The sequence below is a fragment of the Sorghum bicolor genome, chromosome 6, assembly GCF_000003195.3.
Source record: "Sorghum bicolor cultivar BTx623 chromosome 6, Sorghum_bicolor_NCBIv3, whole genome shotgun sequence".
Taxonomy (NCBI): Eukaryota; Viridiplantae; Streptophyta; class Magnoliopsida; order Poales; family Poaceae; genus Sorghum; species Sorghum bicolor.
In genome coordinates this window covers 55,110,433-55,128,933 of record NC_012875.2, presented here as the reverse complement: position 1 = coordinate 55,128,933, position 18,501 = coordinate 55,110,433, and the positions used below count along the sequence as shown (strand labels likewise).

At 41.2% G+C, this 18,501-nt stretch overlaps 4 protein-coding genes across 10 annotated transcripts; 1 reads left to right on the top strand and 3 right to left on the bottom strand.

The window, feature by feature from the left end:
* On the bottom strand, positions 300-1,329 carry LOC8063893 (S-norcoclaurine synthase). The gene is made up of 2 exons (XM_002446980.2): positions 971-1,329; positions 300-871 (listed from the first exon to the last, which is right to left on the bottom strand). Exons 1-2 carry the CDS (start codon positions 1,173-1,175, stop codon positions 576-578), a joined length of 501 nt encoding a protein of 166 aa, XP_002447025.1. The 5' UTR covers positions 1,176-1,329; the 3' UTR covers positions 300-575.
* On the bottom strand, positions 1,470-5,491 carry LOC8071092 (S-norcoclaurine synthase). Of its 3 annotated transcripts, none has more exons than XM_002446979.2 (3): positions 5,123-5,491; positions 2,053-2,316; positions 1,470-1,965 (listed from the first exon to the last, which is right to left on the bottom strand). In XM_002446979.2, the coding sequence occupies exons 2-3, from the start codon at positions 2,261-2,263 to the stop codon at positions 1,676-1,678; spliced, it is 501 nt and encodes a 166-aa protein (XP_002447024.1). In that variant the 5' UTR covers positions 2,264-2,316; positions 5,123-5,491; the 3' UTR covers positions 1,470-1,675. The 3 variants fall into 3 exon arrangements, with proteins under 3 accessions (XP_002447024.1, XP_021319683.1, XP_021319684.1); XM_021464008.1 differs by having other exon boundaries at positions 5,152-5,469; XM_021464009.1 differs by lacking the exon at positions 5,123-5,491 and having other exon boundaries at positions 2,053-4,940.
* On the top strand, positions 7,221-11,318 carry LOC8060473 (pentatricopeptide repeat-containing protein At4g38150). Of its 5 annotated transcripts, XR_002454174.1 has the most exons (4): positions 7,221-8,146; positions 8,605-8,687; positions 9,212-9,304; positions 11,072-11,318. XR_002454174.1 is itself a non-coding variant. In XM_021463089.1 (2 exons), the coding sequence occupies exon 1, from the start codon at positions 7,326-7,328 to the stop codon at positions 8,139-8,141; it is 816 nt and encodes a 271-aa protein (XP_021318764.1). In that variant the 5' UTR covers positions 7,221-7,325; the 3' UTR covers positions 8,142-8,146; positions 11,072-11,318. The 5 variants fall into 5 exon arrangements, 2 of the variants coding, with proteins under 2 accessions (XP_021318764.1, XP_002448436.1); XR_002454173.1 differs by lacking the exon at positions 8,605-8,687 and having other exon boundaries at positions 9,212-9,279; XR_002454172.1 differs by lacking the exon at positions 8,605-8,687.
* Positions 9,628-10,806, bottom strand: LOC8071091 (S-norcoclaurine synthase). The gene is made up of 2 exons (XM_002446978.2): positions 10,527-10,806; positions 9,628-10,406 (listed from the first exon to the last, which is right to left on the bottom strand). Exons 1-2 carry the CDS (start codon positions 10,714-10,716, stop codon positions 10,090-10,092), a joined length of 507 nt encoding a protein of 168 aa, XP_002447023.1. The 5' UTR covers positions 10,717-10,806; the 3' UTR covers positions 9,628-10,089.

Below are 18,501 nucleotides of genomic sequence, written 5' to 3'. Positions count from 1 at the left end.
CTTGCCACACTTGCCTAAAGTTAGTTGCGGTAGATTGTGGCTAGCAACCAAACATCCCCTTAATCATGGACCACCTGACGTGACTTAGCAAGTACATTAGGTCATGGTTTTCAACCCATTGACTCAACTAACCAAAAAAAAAATCAAACCAAAGTGCAAAAACTCTGAGGAATCGTCCGACTCGACCCGACCTGCCAGTGCGTCTTGTTAGACTCGGTCCAAAGATTTTTATTTACTCGACAGTTTTTTTCCAACCCACGTTTGATCAAGTCTAATCCACACCTTACCTTAATCTCTACTAAAAAATCACATAACTACTTATAAATTGGAATGAGGGAGTAATAAACAAGCATCTATAAAACTCACTCACGATTCAACTACGGAAGAAGAAACAAACGTGGACACCCCGCGTGAACGCAGCACGGTTTCATATTCTAATTGCTATCACTCAGTCAACTAACTGAACGAGAGAATAGGTGCCGAACAAGGCACGAAGTAATCCAAAAAATAGATATATTGACGCTATATGGTCCTTTAATTTCTTCTTCCCAGAGTTTAATTACTTGGGAGCTTCCTCAGAAGTCAGAACCTTTCTGCTCCTTGATATACTTTGTGATGGCCTTAGCAATAGTAGCTAACCCATCGGTACTGAACACAGGGGGTGTGTCTGCATGCTCATCATCGACTTCGTATTCCATTGTCGATCTTACGATGGATGTCTTGTCTTCTTTCCCCATAATCTCGATTCGAACCATGTATTTCTGAAAGCCATGATCTAGAGCGCCTCCTTCAGTGACTATTGTCTCCTTGATGTAGTTTTCATTATCGACCTTGATGAACTTTTCTTTGAAAGTTTCTGATCCAGGAGTTCCTAGCAACATGAATCACAAGAAAAGGAAGCAAAATTAGTTGGAGCTGAGACAGCATTTTATTATCATACCTCAAAGAATATATGTTTTCAGGTTCTAACCTGGAGGGAAGGTAATAAGCAGGACTGATCCAGCACCGCCATCTCCCTCTAAAAGTTCAACCTTTGAGACCACTTCAGGAAGCAGTTGGGGCATCAATTTCCCAAAAAGGAGAGTTCCATAGACACCCCACACGTCGGCAGCGGGGAGCCCGGTCTCAAACTCATGGCAAATGCTCCCTTTCATCGCTTTGAGCTCTGTAGACATGGTAAGGTATCCCCAATTTGAGTTATATATCACAGACACCTCTTCTGTGGAACTTGCACTTGCAAGCAGGAGGAATACGAGATTTTATAGCCGATCGAGATCTCGAAATGTCTGCGACACCCGAGGAACGTGAGAAGTCAGAAGAGTGTCAGCAGAGAACTCTAGTTTAATAAACTTAGCCATATGGTATTGTCAACCATACGCTGCCATTTCGGACTAATTGGCCTTGACCTGAACATCTTGCAAGAAAAACTTGGGCTAGCTGTTAGTTTTTTTTCAGAACAAGAGCTTATATTAATCTAACATCACCATTACACCTCATGCTGGATACATGCTGACTTGACCACAGATTCCACAAAATGCAATGGAAGGATCAAATGGTAATCTTTTGTTCATTAATATATTCTATTTGTTCATTGGTGGTTACAATCTTCATTAATCAAACATATACATGGTGCTATCATCCTTTTATTTCCAGAGTCAATTACTTGGGAGCTTACTTAACCCTTCTTCTTCTTCTTGATATATTCTGTGATGGCCTTAGCAATAGTAGCTAAACCACTGGTACTGACAACAGGGGGGTTGCTTGCATGCTCTGGATCAACTTCATATTCAATGGTTGATCTTATGGTGGATGTCTTCTGTTCTTTTCCTATGATCTCGATTCGTACCAAGTACTTCTTAAAGCCATGGTCTAGAAAGCTTCCTTCAGTTACTAGGACCTCCTTGATGCAGTTTTCATTATCGACCTTGATGAACTCTTCTTTGAAAGCTTCTGATCCAGGAGTTCCTACAAACATGAATCAGAAGAAAGCAAAGTTATTTGGAGCTGAGACCGCATCATACCTCAAAGAAGCTCATGTTTTCAGGTTCTAACCTGGCGGGAAAGTGACAAGCAGAACAGTTCCAACGCCACCATCTCCCTCTACAAGTTCAACCTTTGAGAACACTTGAGGAAGCAATTGGGGAATCAGATCCCCAACAAGGAGACCTCCATAGACCTCCCACACGTCGGCAGCTGGGAGTCCAGTCTCAAACTCGTGGCTAAGGCTCCCTTTCATTGCTTTGGTGAGCTCTGTTTTAGCCATGCTGAGGCATCCGCAATGTGAATTCTCTGTCTGTGCATATATAGACTTTTCTTCTGTGGAAATTGCAGGCAGGAGATATGAGATTTATTCAGACGTCAATGACACCCAAAGAATATGACAGTGTCAGTAGAGAACTCTAGTTAATAATAAGTTGTTATTCATATGGTATGGTCGACCATAGGATGCCATTAACAAAGCACAGTTTGCCAATTTTTTAGCACCTTATTTTTTCAGCGTAGACCTAACCTTGTCAGTTGTTATGAACGTGGGTATTTTTGGGATAACTAGGCCTTATGCTTTGCCAAGAGCTTTGGGATAACTAGGCCTTATGCTTTGCCAAGAGATTGAGGGAGACTAGAATTGTTTCTTCATAATTCATTGTTTGATTTCCATTGTGCCTCATGGACTGAATATAAAAGGTACATAGGAATAACACCTCTTATGCCTAGACAATATGGTACTATTCCTATAGACAAATAACTAAGAGAGACACTAATTAACACTAATGGGCTTAAGGCCCAACTAGGACACTTGCGCCCTATGGCGCCCCTCTTTATGCCCATGACATCTCCCCCGCCCTTGGAGACCCAGCTCGTCCTCGAGCTGGAGAGTTGACGCGAAATAGGGTTAAGCCTTTTACACCTCGGCTTCCCCTTTTTATTGAATACTAAAATACAAGGATGTCCACCTGGATCCCATGGGAAGAGCGCCTCTGCTGGCTTCCTGTAGGCTGAAGGGTGGAGTGTGAAGCAGCTGGCTCTTATGCTGAAAGTGTCTAGCACCACGGCAGGCACAAGGATGAATGAGATAGCCTTTGATGCCTGATGCTGGATGCTGATGCGAGGTCGCTGCACTGGAAACGCCCATACTTGGACCTCCACTGCAATTGGAGCCGCAGGCCGTATCGGCGAGTCCGAGTGGATGAACACGTACGACAACGTCGAGCTGAGAAGCATGCGTATCTGCCGCACCATGCGACGGACAAACATTCCTCGCACTGCTGCCTGGAGGCGCACCGTTACTTGCTCCTTCGATGCTTTTGTGGCACGAAGAGCCTGCGCTCGGCGACGTGCCAGGAGTCTCCGTGCTGCTGCCTAGAGACGTACAGCCGCCCGGCATTCACGGTCCTTCTTATCCTTCGCGTTGAGCAACTCCTTGATCCGATCCAGCTGCGTGAATATATCAGCAAAGATGCGGGAAGTGTCGTTGGCAGCAGGGGACACATGGTGGAGCAGGTCGGGGCACGAGGGCGATGTGAAGCGCAGGTGCAGGAGCTCAGTGAAGCGACGCCACGCCGGGGTGCCTTCAGCGTGCTGGACTTGTAGGAACCAAACCCGGGCGTCATCTTCCAAATTATGGGAAACCAGCCATACCTTTTCTTCCTCCATGATGCGTTCTCGGCGGAAGTAGGAGTCGCACTGGTTGACGAAGCCCACAGGATCAGATTTCCCCGCAAATTTAGGGAAATCCATCGAGGCAAAGCGTGGCAGCGGCGGTGTGTTGTGGCGGATCTGGATCGATGATTGTGGCGGCGGTGGATGGTGGTGATGGGGCTGCGGCGGCGGCTGGTGGCGTTGCTATGGCGGCGCGGCACGATGGATGAGGTAGGCGACGCAGCGATCTGGACCGGTATCTTTTTTTTTTTTTGAAACGGCTGATGGAGGATCGAAAGTGCTGGAGGATTCGGCTTATGGAGGATCCGGCTGATGAAGGAGGATCGCTGGACTCTATCTGATACCACATGTTATGAACGTGGGTATTTTTGGGATAACTAGGCCTTATGCTTTGCCAAGAGCTTGAGAGATTGAGGGAGACTAGAATTGTTTCTTCATAATTCATTGCTTGATTTCCATTGTGCCTCATGGGCTGAATATAAAAGGTACATAGGACTAACACCTCTTATGCCTAGACAATATGGTACTATTCCTATAGACAAATAACTAAGAGAGACACTAATTAACACTAATGGGCTTAAGGCCCAACTAGGACACTTGCGCCCTATGGCGCCCCTCTTTATGCCCATGACATCAGTTATGTCTAACAATCAGCTATTTATAAGAATGAACAATTCCTTGTTAAACTCATGGAGAAGGCTCTCTACCCTTGCATTGTCATGAGCTATCAGCCTATCTCACTATAAACCAGAAGAACTAAGTAAATTTCAAAGAACCCCACAAGTTTTTTCTTTTCTTTTGTTACTGTCGCAGGCACCAGGCCGCAACAAAATGAGATCTTATGGCCAAAAATTTGAGAAGTCAGTGTCATGTTAAGAATATAACATCTCAATTAGCGTGTTTGTGTTTTCTTAAACTTGAGTAAGCTGTGTGAATCATGGTATGCAAAGGTCAAGAGTACTTTCAAGAATTTTGTGTCAGTGTCTCTCATGCTGCAGTGGTGGATCCAGGATTGAGGGCTTGAGGCTAGGGAGGGGCTAATTTCCATGTTACATATCTATGCAAAGTTTGTCATGACTTAACACCATACCTAATTTTGGGGACTTTTTAAACATGTATACTGACACTAGTAACTGAGAACAAGTTCATTTGAACATGTAATGATGCCAAATTCAAAAACAAAAAACCATCTTTCTGAGTATTCGTACAATTAATATATACACACACGGAAAGTGTTATTAATAATTGCATAAATATTCTAGTAAGCAACAAATGAACACGAGGATATATTAGCACAACCTACATGTTTCTTGTAGTGCCGCTCGCATTCAAGACCAATCAGCGCTATTCACTGACCACTGTAAAACTCCTTCTTAACGATATAGTACATGCTAACATGGTCGTGGAAAAAAAAAAACCTTCTTTCCACCAAATTCAGTATAATCAATATGTTCAACTTGCTTACCTAAGCAAAATCAAGGGAAAGAGCCGGACCTGGGCACTGGCCGGGTAGCGCCTAGCCGCTCAGCACTGCAGGCTGCAGCAGGGTTGCTGGGGGTCTGGGACTCTGGGCGTGTGGGGCGCCGGGGTAAGTGGCTGCTGGGCGGCGGATCTGCCGGCCGACCACCACCGAGGAGGAGGAAGCTGGAGGAGGAGGTCGCGGATTATGCGGTGCGCCGGCTGGGGCGACGGCCGACGGGGGCCCGGCGGGCGCCGTCGAGCCCTGGAGCGTGGTCGCGCTCGCGCGGGGAGTCGCAGGAAGTTGCGAGACGCGACAGCAACCGAGGCGTGTTGGAGTCTTCGAGATGGGCTGGTGTCGCGAGGGTTAGCTGGGCCTTTGTGAGAGCGTGTCACTACTTTATTATTAAGTAATACACTCCGATCTATTTTATCTAGCGCAAATCACACCGTCATCATGTCCGTAAACTTATAATCACTAAATAGTATTTTTTTATAAATCTAATTATATAAAAGTTATATTATAATAATTAAAAATTATTAGTCTAATTATTGGTCAAAGTTTTTAAAATTTGAATCTTAATATATGTGCCAGATAAAATGGATCGAAGGTAGTAAAATAGATTAATGTTTTAGTTTTAGATATTATATTTGACCATTTATTTTATTTAGTCTTTTATATACATAATAAATAAATAAATAAATTATTATTAAAGTATCTATGTTGGTAAATATGTCATAACAAAATAAATAATAGTTATAGAAAAAATTAAAAAAGACAAAAGGTCAAACAAGATGTCTAAAAGTCAAAAGTGTCATATATTTGGTACAGATAGAGTATATAATAATATTTAGAAAATAACTACTCGCCTGTCCTAAAATAGAAGATATATGTAAGTCTGAAATTTGTTTCAAAAGTAATCCCTATAAGATATATGGATTGCTCAATCTCATTTTGTGCTTGTTTGTCTTAAAAATTTAAAATTAAAATTTCATCCTTGTATGTCTTCTATTTAAACACCCTTTTGCCCGAAACGACACATGCATGTCTTTTTGTGCTATGCCTTGATAGGAAATTAAATAAGCCAAAATTGAACTAATTAATTAGTGATAGACAAATTAGTCTTTTGGTAGATTCTTTATTTGATTCTAAAATTGCTTGAATACCTTGTATTCACGAGGGGGGAGTAGTTCAAATGGCTCATGTGATGCAATATTTATTACTCCCTCCATCCCAAATTGTAAGTCGTTTGACTTTTTTTATCCAAAATTTGACCACTCGTCTTATTCAAAAAATTTGTGCAAATATAGTCAAATTTAAGTCATTCTTGAAGAACTTTTATTAATAAACATATACACAACAAAAAAATAATAATATTTTGTACAAAACTTTGAATAAGACGAGTGGTCAAACTTGATATTAAAAAAGTCAAACGACTTACAATTTGGGATGAATTGAGTATTTAACAAAATTTTAAATTGAGTTAAAACGACCAAATGCTGATTTATGTCCGAAAAGCGAAAAGAGCACACATAACTATTTTCAAGAAGAGGAGAATCAATATTATGTTTGATTAAATTTATAAAATAGTTCTAAGATTTATGTTTTAAAATAGATTTGTTATATAATATATTGTACTATTGGTCTTACAAATGTTAGTACTTATATTTTATAGATTGGTCAAATTCGAATTTATTTTAACTCTCTGCAGAATGAGAATATGTTATGTCTATTTTTTGATTGAGGGAGTATGTCCCGAGGAACCTGATTTCAGGTTGGACAAACTCAAATGCTTTAATTTACCTCTCTTCAGTATTTCAAAAAAAGAAATTCAGTATTACTTATTTATTAAGGCCTTGTTTAGTTCCAAAAAATTTTGCAAAATCAACACTGTAGCATTTTCGTTTGTATTTGACAAATATTGTCCAATGGACTAATTAGACTCAAAAGATTCGACTCGTCAATTTCGACCAAACTGTGTAATTAGTTTTTATTTTCGTCTATATTAAATACTCCATGCATGCGTCTAAAGATTCGATGTGACGGGGAATCTGAAAAATTTTGTAAAATTTTCTGGGAACTAAACAAGGCCTAGTTATTGTGGCACCACAGTACAACAGCACCCAGACTCTACCGGTGTCCGGTGACTACACCCCTTGTCACGGTGTCGCCCTACTCTGCTCAACCAGTCTCACCCCTCACCTTTCCCATGGCAGCCGCCGCCGCCGTTCGCCGCCTCCTGCGTGGGGTTTCCTCCACCTCCGTATCCAACACCAGCCGTCTCCTCTCTTCCATCACTTCCGCACCTCCCCACCGGAGTCCCAACACCAACTCACCAGTTTCCTTCGACTGGTCCGACGACGACGCTGACACCTCCTCACATCCACCCCCGTCCACGGCAAAGAAGGATGAACTGCCTCCCCCCTACTACGACCCCTTCAGCAAGAAGCCCGCCGTTGCCGAGCCGTCCGACCCCACCAACCTTCAGGAGATCTTCCACAGGATGCGGAAAGAGGGCCTCACCGACTACGCCATCAAGATGTTCGACGGATTGTCCAAGGACGGGCTCACCCACGAAGCTCTCGCGCTCTTCGCAGTCATTAAGGATAAGGGCTCCATGCCCGACGTCGTCGCCCACACCGCCGTCCTCGAGGCCTATGCCAACGCCGGCCCCGCGCACTGGCGCGACACCGTGCGCACCTACGACCGCATGCTCGCGTCCGGCGTCGTGCCCAACGCGTACACGCTGGCCGTGCTTGTCAGGGGGCTCGCGGCCAGCAACCGGTGTGCGGAAGCCGGCAAGTACCTAGTGGAGATGCTCGACCGTGGGATGCGGCCGAATGTGGCGACGTATTTGGCCGCCTTCGAGGCGTATCTGAGGATGGAGAAAGTGGAAGAGGGGAAAGCTCTGCTAGAGACGATGAAGGGGAAGGGGTTCGTGCCAGACGAGGAGGCTGTGCGTGGCGGCACTGTGAAGCGGGGGCAGGTGTTCGACGGCATAATGAACTTGCTCTTTGGCAAGTAATAGTGGTACGCTCTGCTGATTGGTGCATGTTCGAATGTTTGAATCAAAAATAGTATTTGCTGTTTTGGCAATAGTGGTACCCCTTGCTTCTTGATTCATGTGGGAATGTTTGAATCAGAATAGTATGTGCTTGTGAGTCTTCAGGATTTCCATGTGAAATATGTATTGTTTGTCCTAAACAGGGCTATGGGTAATGTTCCTTGTTTAGTAGGCTAAACCAACAAGTTTTGTTTGCTAAAATGACAAGCCTTTTGGGTTGCGGGGTAGTATACAACATTATTCATTGTGGATATTATTAAGTCCTCACATAACATGTAAGTTCTATATAACAGAAGTTTTCCAATATTAGTTATTTCTTTATTTTGTTTTTTTGGCTTGGAGTAGCAATTTGTTCAAATAAATTATGGAGGAAAGCAAAAGGGGTGAACTGATAAATTGCTACAAAAAAGTGGAAAATGAGCAGGAAAATAATGAGGCAAGCTGAACCATGCTTCGACAAAGCTGGTCAAAGGAAATCTAAGGAATTTGGGCTTTCAAAATTTTATGGTTAGTTTAACATCAAACTGATTTATTATGCATTTTACACCCTCAAAGAGACAGATTATGGTGCCTGTTCTTCTGCCTCATGATCCTCCTGCATTTTCTTTTTACCAAAATGCACATAACAATTGTTAGACATGCTGTAGCAATAAATATGTTATGAGCTATTCATGAAAGTACTGCAGTTTTATATACCACATGTAGTGACCTTGGAACACCTTGGGTTAATAGCAAGAATCACATAAATCTCATAATCATGCGAGCCCTGTTGGCTGCTCAGCAGCTAGGTCGCAGCTGTGAGCAATGATATGTTAGTTACACAATCAAAGAAAATTAGAAAACGGACAACCATGAACAGGAAGCAAATTTCACTTTCACCTGTCTATTTTTATCCAGCATTTCACTTCTATCATTATCATCATCTTAGTCAAGCAAAGAAGCAGCCAGAACAACTTTTTAGCTTTCTATTCTCCAAGACCTAACCACATCTATGCTCTGAGCCTGAGAACACATGGGATTCTTTGGATCAGGCCTAAGCACGGCATGGAACTTCAGTGCACAGAAATGGACGGAATCAGCGGCAACAGAGAAGCAAGAGGTAGTACATAATCTACATCTATCAGGTTAGGATGGTGTCATTAGTTCTGCAATTTTTTCATATATGAATTTCTATAGGATTACGTTGAATAGTGATTACCTGATAGTCTATTCCATGATGTTAGCTGGATCTTTTTTTTCCCCTTCAGAGAGTGTGCGTCAGAATTCAGAAAGATAATACATCACGTGGATTATCATCTGACCTACGCAAGTACAATATGCTCTCCTGTAGGCATAAGAGATTCAGTAAGCAATAATTCAATAACCACACCAATGATTAACACTCCAATCAAATATATTGATAACAGGAGGAAAGGACAATGATAATGAAAAATACAGTACAGTAGAGTACAGATGTAGACATTATTATTATTATTATACATCTCCTGCTGGTTTGGTGGTATATATAAAAAAGCGAAAAGTGTCACTCAAGTGATATGAATGACGAAAAAGAAAAAGAAAATTCCCATTATTCAAAACCGAAGTAACTAGACAAAACACACACACACACAGATGATAGAAGCGAGAAGCAAAGCCAGTTCACATATTGTGCCAATGATATGGTTTGGTGGTATAAACGAAAAGTGTCACTAAATTGATATGAATGGAAAATTAGAAAATGCCGTTATTCAAACCAGAGGTAACCAGACAACGACACACACAGATGATAGATCGCAACATGGTAGGCATGCATGGTAACAGCTTGCATGCTCAGTTTTACAGTACCAGAATCACACGTTCATTTTGTTCGATCGTCCTCAGAAACCGGTGCTAGACTGCTAGTCGCAGTTCTGAGTATTTTCGTTTCGTTTCAGGCGGCGGTTGCCTGGGCAGTCGTCGTCGTCGTCATCTGCTCCTTGACATACTGGACAAGTCTCTCAGCAGCGGCAGCCAAGGGCGCAGTGGACGCCGCCGCTTCGAGCTCAGGACGGCCGTCGTCGTACTCGTACTCGACCGTCGATGCTATCACCGAAGAGCTGGGGCCCTTGTCGATGATCTGGAAACGGGTCAGGTACGTGGTGAAGCCGAGGGTCAGAAGGTCGCCTTCGATGACCGCCGCCTCCTTGACGCGGTTCTCGTTGTCGATTTTGACGAACTCCTCGCTGTAGGTCTGCACCCCAGGGTTCCCTAGCAACAAGTGCGTGCGTGCATGGCAAACACAGTTTAATTAGCTACCGTGTCCGTCGACACCACCAGGATTAATTATTCATGCATGCAGAGATGTTGTTGCATGGCGGGCTCTTTCACCTGGAGGGAAGGTGACCTTGATGACGGTGCCGACGGTGCCGTCGCCCCTGAGGACCTCGACCTGGTGGAGGACCTGCGGGAGCAGCTCGTGGACCAGCTCCACGAAGCGGAGCGTGCCGTAGATCTTCCACAGCTCGGACGCCGGGACGTCGTCGGCCTCCAGCTCGTGGTGCTTGCTTCCCTTCACCATTATCGATCGAGATTGAGCTGCAGCACGTACTACTCTCTCAGATCAGTCGATCCTAATTAAGCTGTGGATACCGTACCATTGAGCTGTCGAGTGCGCGTATATATAGGCAAGCCGGCTGGCCGGGGTGTGGGTGGCAGTACTGTCAGTAGCTCGCTTCGCTAGCTCTCTTTGCTTATTGGAATGGAATAATCTCGATCAGTGCAGTGCAATGATCGACACGCGAGCAATGACGCGGTATAGTTGGTGGTTGGAGAGTTGACATTATTGCATTATCGATCAGTGATAGGAGGCTTCTGTTTAATTAGCCTCGCTGCCCACGTTTGCTGGTATTCAAATGAATTGTGAAAACATGCAGGTTTCGAATGCACGTGGCCTGATCTGGGCGCCCGTGCACGTCGCAAGGTTGTTCCACAGCGTGGCTGCTGCTGAAGAGTTTCAGTTTCTTTACAGTTCTTCCTTCAGTGTCGTAAGCCGTGGCTTACGTTGTGTAACCGTACCCTCTTAATGAAAAACATACTACTCCTTGAGCGTGGTCGTGGGAAAAAAATCAGTGATACCGTGAAATTGTGAATTTCGCTACATTAATTGCGAATTCTGAGTCACTCAATGCAGGTGCTGATGTGCATGCATGTGTTGACCTGCGGCACACCTTTGCCTTCAAAATTTATCACGAGAAAATTGAATGAAGTGTTGAGTAATTATTAATTGTCATACGTACGATGCTTCACTGCTCCTCGCCGGCGTATAACTAGCCTACGTCGCGTCGTCCTTCTCTGATGAGCTGGTTTGTGCGGCTTCCTTCAGCGGATCAAATCTGCGTGTATATGCTATCGGCATCGGCTACCACACGTCCACATGGGCTAGGCGTGCTGGATTTATGCACAGCGATCGATCAATCCTGAGTCCTGACAGCACAGCTGCACAAGACCAGTCTCAATACATGTTTCATGTAAGTGTCATGCACATTAAATAGGGTGCCACATAAGTAAAATTGCTGACTTGGCAGAGTCATTAAATGAAGGAGTTTCATCAAATGAGAGAGGAATTTCATCCTCATGAAACTCATCTGGCTCGATAGTTTATAGTTTTGGTAACTGTGCTATGAAACTATGCATTGAGACTGATCTTATGATGCCATACGGAGCCTTGATTGAGGCTAGCTACCAGCAATACAAGTACAAATACTTTTTTAAGGCAGGTACTGTGGCAAAGGTGCGAGGGATTTTAACTTGGGCCTTGTTTAGTTTAAAAAAAATGTATATTTTTTTAGATTTTTCGTCATATTAAATCCTGCGGCACATGCATAAAGCATTAAATATAAATAAAATAAATAACTAATTATACAATTTATTTTTAATTTGCAAGACGAATTTTCAGTTTAATTAGTTTATAATTAGATAATATTTATTAAATATAAATAAAAGTACTAAGTATCTATTTTGTAAAAAAATTTGAAACTAAAGAAGGCCTTGACGGCCTCGGCCCTCAGAAGATAGGCAGCCTCAGGTGCACTAAGGGTTGCTCCAGTCATTTTTCGTTCGAACCTGACAAAAGTCTGATGAGATGGAGTTCGGTTCCAAGGCTCTAGGGCTTGTTTAGTTCATCCCGAAATTTAAAAACTTTTCAAGATTCTCTGTCACATCAAATCTTGTGGCACATGCATAAAACACTAAATATAGAAGAAAACAAAAACTAATTGCACAGTTTGTCTTTAATTTACGAAACGAATCTTTTAAGCCTATCTAGTTTATGATTGGACAATATTTGACACAAACAAACAAAAATGCTACAGTATCAAAATTCGAAAACTTTTCGGAACTAAACAAGGCCCTAGTGTTTTTTCGATCATTGCACAAGAAAACAATAGAAAATTCAGAATTGACGGGTTGCTCGAGCTCATGCATCTCTTTGTCCTCTGCGCCAATATTTCAGTAGGTATACTTGTTGGGATGGATCGACTCATCTCTTCGGTCCGAATTTAACATTGACAACCAACGTCCGAATGCTCCGGTGTTTTTGATCGTCTTTTCATCTTAAGGTTCGACTATTGAGCAACACTGGAGCAGCTCTAAGATTTTGGCCAGGACCCTTCGACATAGACGATGATAACTTTTAAAAATATCTTCTCTTCACTTCACTACATCTAAAAGGATAAGTCGTTGTCTATTTGGTGATACCAAATCTTAATTCCTACTCACACATATCCGCGTCCGATATGGATCATACTCCACTCAGAATTCACATGTCCATATTGTCCTACCTAGTTACGATACAAAACCAAATCCACGTGTCCGCATTCGATATGAAGTCCTCGGACTCTAAAGTCACCATTTACCTGGTGATATTAAATCTTGATCCCTCTTCAGGCCTCCGCGTCCGATACAAATCACGCTGCACTCGATCAAAGCTCACACGTACGCATCCTACCCAGTTATGATACGAAGACCAGATCCATGTGTCCGCGTTCGATACGAAGTGCTCAGACTCTAAAGTCATTATCTATCTGGTGATATTAAATCTTGATCCTTTGCTTACGCCTTCATGTCTGATACAAATCATACCTCACTCAGAGCTCATATGTTTGCGTCCTACCTAGTTACGATACGAAGATTAGATCTATGTGTTTGCGTCCGATACGAAGTCTTAGGCCTTGTTTAGTTCGCAAAATTTTTCGTTTTTGGGTACTGTAGCATTTCGTTTTTATTTGACAAACATTATCCAATCACGGAGTAACTAGGCTCAAAAGATTCATCTCACAAATTACAGGTAAACTGTGCAGTTAGTTTTTATTTTCATCTATATTTAATGCTTCATGCATACGACCAAAGATTCGATGTGACGGAGAATCTTGAAAATTTTTGCGAACTGAACAAGGCCTTAGATCTATGTGTTTGCGTCCGATACGAAGTCCTTGCAGCTTTCACGTCCGCGTCAGATTACTAAGGTTTCACTACTACAGAATGAGGCATTGGTTGATGCCTAAAATGGCCAAAAACCTCGGCCATTTTGCGGCCCGGGGTTAAAGACCCCTTTAACACCGGTTCGTAACATGAACCGGTGCTAAAGGGTCCTGCCCAACGGCTACTGACAGGTGCTGTCGGGGCAGAGACCCTTTAGCACCGGTTCGTATTACAAACCGGTGCTAAAGGGGTCCCTTTAGCACCGGCCAGAGCCCCGGGCCGAGGCAAACCCTTTAGCACCGGTTTGTGTTACAAACCGGTGCTAAAAGGTAACCCTTTAGCACCGGTTGTTGCTCTGAACCGGTGCTAAAGGTCCGGTTTATAGGCCGGCTCCCTCCTCCCCTCTGCCCATTTGAAACCGAGAGCACCATTGTTGTTCTTGGAGCTTCTTCTTGCTTGTTCTTCATTTGTTCTTCATCTCCAACGCCCATCGTTGATCTTCTTCGACTCCGTCATCGTCTCTTCGCGCTTAGAGGTGACTAACTTCAGCCTTTCTTATCTTTTTCATGTTGTTTTTGGCTTGTGATGTTCCCATCATTTTTTAGCTCAAATCCACTTTGTTATTTTGAATCATTCACATGAATTATTATCCATATATATATATCATATTTCATGGTTGACCTAGTTTTAATATATTTTGCAAGAATGAATTATAGTATATTTTTATGATCATAGAAAGTAGGATAGTTCAAATTAATTGGTTTGTTAATATCACTTGATTTATTTTTATTACTACATATAATGTCCATTGTATCATACATGTTTACTAGTAAATGTGGAATTTATAATTGTTTTAAAATTGAGTATGGATAGTAGATGGCAACCGTGACCGGGTCTTCCGTCTCTCAACGGGTTCAAAAGCGATACCGTCCGGAACTCCCTCTCATTACTTGTGGCAAGTGTGGGCAGAAGATTTTGATGGAGTACAAAGTGTCGAAAGAGGGAGTAAACAAGGGTCGTATATTCTACAAGTGTCCAGATCGTAATGTGAGTTATTTCCAGACATTTGCTTATATATGTGCATATTTTTTTAAATGATATTAATTAAACTTTTGATTCTCTCTTTTAATTTCAGTGGGACGGTACCGGCGGATGTACAGGTTGGTACTGGGAGGAAGAATACATTGAACACATTAAGAAATCTTTTGCACAGGTGGTTGAGGCTGAAGGTGGTGAGGCAGTGAGCCGACGAAAGAAGTTCAATGAAGTTGATCAAGCGAATGATCTATCTATTATAGTTGGGATCGGACGCGAACTAATTATGTTGCTTAAGTGCATTTTAGTTTTATTTTTTTTAATGCTAGTTGCGATTGTATTTGTTGTAGCCAAGCTTTTCTAAATTAATCAACTATGTATCTTAGACATGTTGTGCAATAAGATGAGAAACTATATGTGTGCATGGTTTTCATAATATATATGTTATCTTTAATGCAGATGGTAACACGTAATTGGATGTATAATGCCGATCGGCGCTCCGAAGAGTTCATTAATGGCGTGCACTATTTCTTAAGTGTGGCCGAGTCAAATAAGAGGGACGGTTTCATGTGCTGTCCATGTGCCGTGTGCAAGAATTTGACGGAATATTCTAACTCAAGAACTCTTCATTCACACTTATTAAAGTCTGGTTTCGTACCAAACTATATTTGTTGGACCAAACATGGAGAAAGCGGGATTATAATGGATGAAGGTGAAGAAGAAGAAGAATTGGACCATGCCAATATTATTGCTCAGTACGGTGGCTTCAATGATGTTGCAATGGGGGGAGATAATGAAGAAGAGGTGGCGGCAGAAGATGATCGGGGCGATGATGCTTTTGGTGATGCCATCCGTGATGCACAAAGAGAATGTGAAAGTGATAAAGAGAAAGCCAAGTTCGAGCGCATGCTAGAGGACCACAGGAAATCGCTATATCCCACCGCTGAAGAGGGGCAAAAAAAGCTGGGTACCACACTAGAATTGCTGCAATGGAAGGCAAAGAATGGTACATCTGACAAGGCATTTGGGCAGTTATTGAAGATCATAAAAAAGATGCTTCCGAAAGGCAACGAATTGCCCACCACTACGTATGAAGCAAAACAGGTTGTCTGCCCTTTGGGATTAGAAATCCAGAAGATACACGCATGTCCTAATGACTGCATCCTCTACCGTGGGGAGGAATACGAGAATTTGGATGCATGTCCAGTATGTAAGGCATCACGGTATAAGATTAGACGAGATGATCCTGGCGATGTTGAGGGTGAAGAACGTCATAGGAAGAAAATTCCAGCCAAGGTTATGTGGTATGCTCCTATAATACCACGATTAAAACGTCTGTTCAGAAATAAGGACAATGCAAAGTTGTTGCGGTGGCATAAAGAAGACCGTAAGATAGACAATATGCTGAGACACCCTGCCGATGGATCCCAGTGGAGAGCGATAGACAGAGAATTCTCAGATTTTGCAAATGATGCTAGAAACTTGCGGTTCGCCTTAAGTACAGATGGTATGAATCCTTTCGGTGAGCAGAGCAGTAGTCACAGCACTTGGCCAGTTACTCTATGTATCTACAACCTTCCTCCATGGCTATGCATGAAGCGGAAGTTTATTATGATGCCGGTGCTTATCCAAGGACCGAAGCAACCTGGCAATGACATAGATGTCTACCTTAGGCCATTAGTTGAGGAACTTCAACTTTTATGGAGCAAACCAGGAGTTCGCGTGTGGGATGAGTACAAACAAGAGATCGAGAACGCCATTGATTAATTATGTATTTATATAGACTAGCTAGACCAGAAATATATATACAAAAAATATTACATATATATACATAAATTAATACTACAAATCAAAACACCATATACATATATATATTTTTATGTATTTTTATGTATATATGGTGTTTTGATTTGTTGTATTATTTTTTGTATATATTTTTATGTATATACATAAATTAATACTACAAATCAAAACACCATATACATATATATACATTTATATATTTTTATGTATATATGGTGTTTTGATTTGTTGTATTATTTTTTGTATATATTTTTATGTATATGTATATATATATATATGTAATATTTTTTGTATGTATGTATATTTTTTTTGTACATATATACACACATATATATAGTTTGTATGTATGAATTATAATTGTTTGTATGTATATATTATTTTTTTAATATATTATTCTAGTATATATATATAGTATGTATGTATGTTTTATTTTTTGTATATATGTATTATTTTTTGTATGTATGTATATTATTTTTTGTACATATATATACACACACATATATATAGTTTGTATGTATGAATTATAATTGTTTGTATGTATGTATGTATGTATGTATGTATGTATGTATGTATTATTTTTTTAATATATTATTTGTAGTATATATATAGTATGTATGTATGTTTTATTTTTTGTATATATGTATTATTTTTTGTACATATATACACACACATATATATAGTTTGTATGTATGAATGTATTATTTTTTTAATATATTATTTGTAGTAGTTTTTTTAGTATATATTTGTTGTATATTATTCTTGTATCATATTTTATTTTCTAGTGTTTTGTAAATATTATTGTTTGTACTATATTATTCTAGTATTGTTTTTATTCTAGTGTATTACTTGGCTTAAAAGATTCTAGTATTATTTTTAAAGCACTCCAACACTTTAATTTGTAGTAGTACTAGTAGTAGTATATAAGTCTCTAATATATGTTCTAGTAGTGTTTAGCCACTAAATTTATTCTAGTAGGGTTTTGTATATATTTTTGTTTGTACTATATATTATTCTACTTTTTTTTATTAATGTATTACTTGGCTTAAAAGATCCTAGTATTATTTTTAGAGCACTCCAACACTTTCATTTGTAGTAGTATTAGTGTATTTCTTATCTTATATAGAATATATATATATGTATGGTTGCAGACATAGAAATGGCTGACCATCCTCATGATGATCCTGATTATATGGAAGCTGCCATTCAAAATATAATCGACGACGGTAGTCAGTACTTCGTTGATTACCACGACATCATGCAAGGCAATCGTACTGAGCAACAAGAGGGCAATGCCCCTGAGCAACAAGAGGGCAATGCCCCTGAGCAACAACTTGTCGTGCAACAAGAAGAAAATACTGGCGAGGTATGTAAATGTAAACATATATAAATAATGCATCTCTTACATTAGGTTTTAGACTTATTACTTGGTTATTAATTTAGTATTTTTGTTTCTATATGTACGTGTAGCCTTCTGGATCGACCTCTACGGGGAGAAGCGTACCTCCACGAGGACCAAAGAAGCCGTTGGAGGGCCGCTATGTAATCTCTGAGTTTGAGATAGCTACAGGCAGACCACTTGGTGAGCATGCAAATAAATATGTTAATCACTGTGGATATCTTGTGAGAGATCAAATACCGATCAGTTGTCGTGAATGGAGAGAGAAGCGAGGTGCTCCTGAGATCAGTTTTGTCTCTGATCGTGACAAGGAGTTAGTTTGGAAAGCCGTCACAGACGTTTTCACCTTCGACACCAACGATGAAGAGTTAAAGGTGCGAATTTATGACTGGACTATGAAGAAGATGGCAGTACTCTTCCAGAATTGGAAGAAGTCTTTGTACAATAAATATGTCAAGAAAAACGAGACTCCAGATTTCAACCTCAAGCAATATGTAAAGCTGAGGGCCTTCTGGGATGACTTTGTGCAGTACAAAACATCAGAAGAGGGCGAGGAACGAGCCAATAGAAACAAAGAGAATGCCAGTAAAAAGGCATACCACCATCATATGGGATCAGGTGGTTATAAGAGTGCTGCTCCCAAGTGGGACC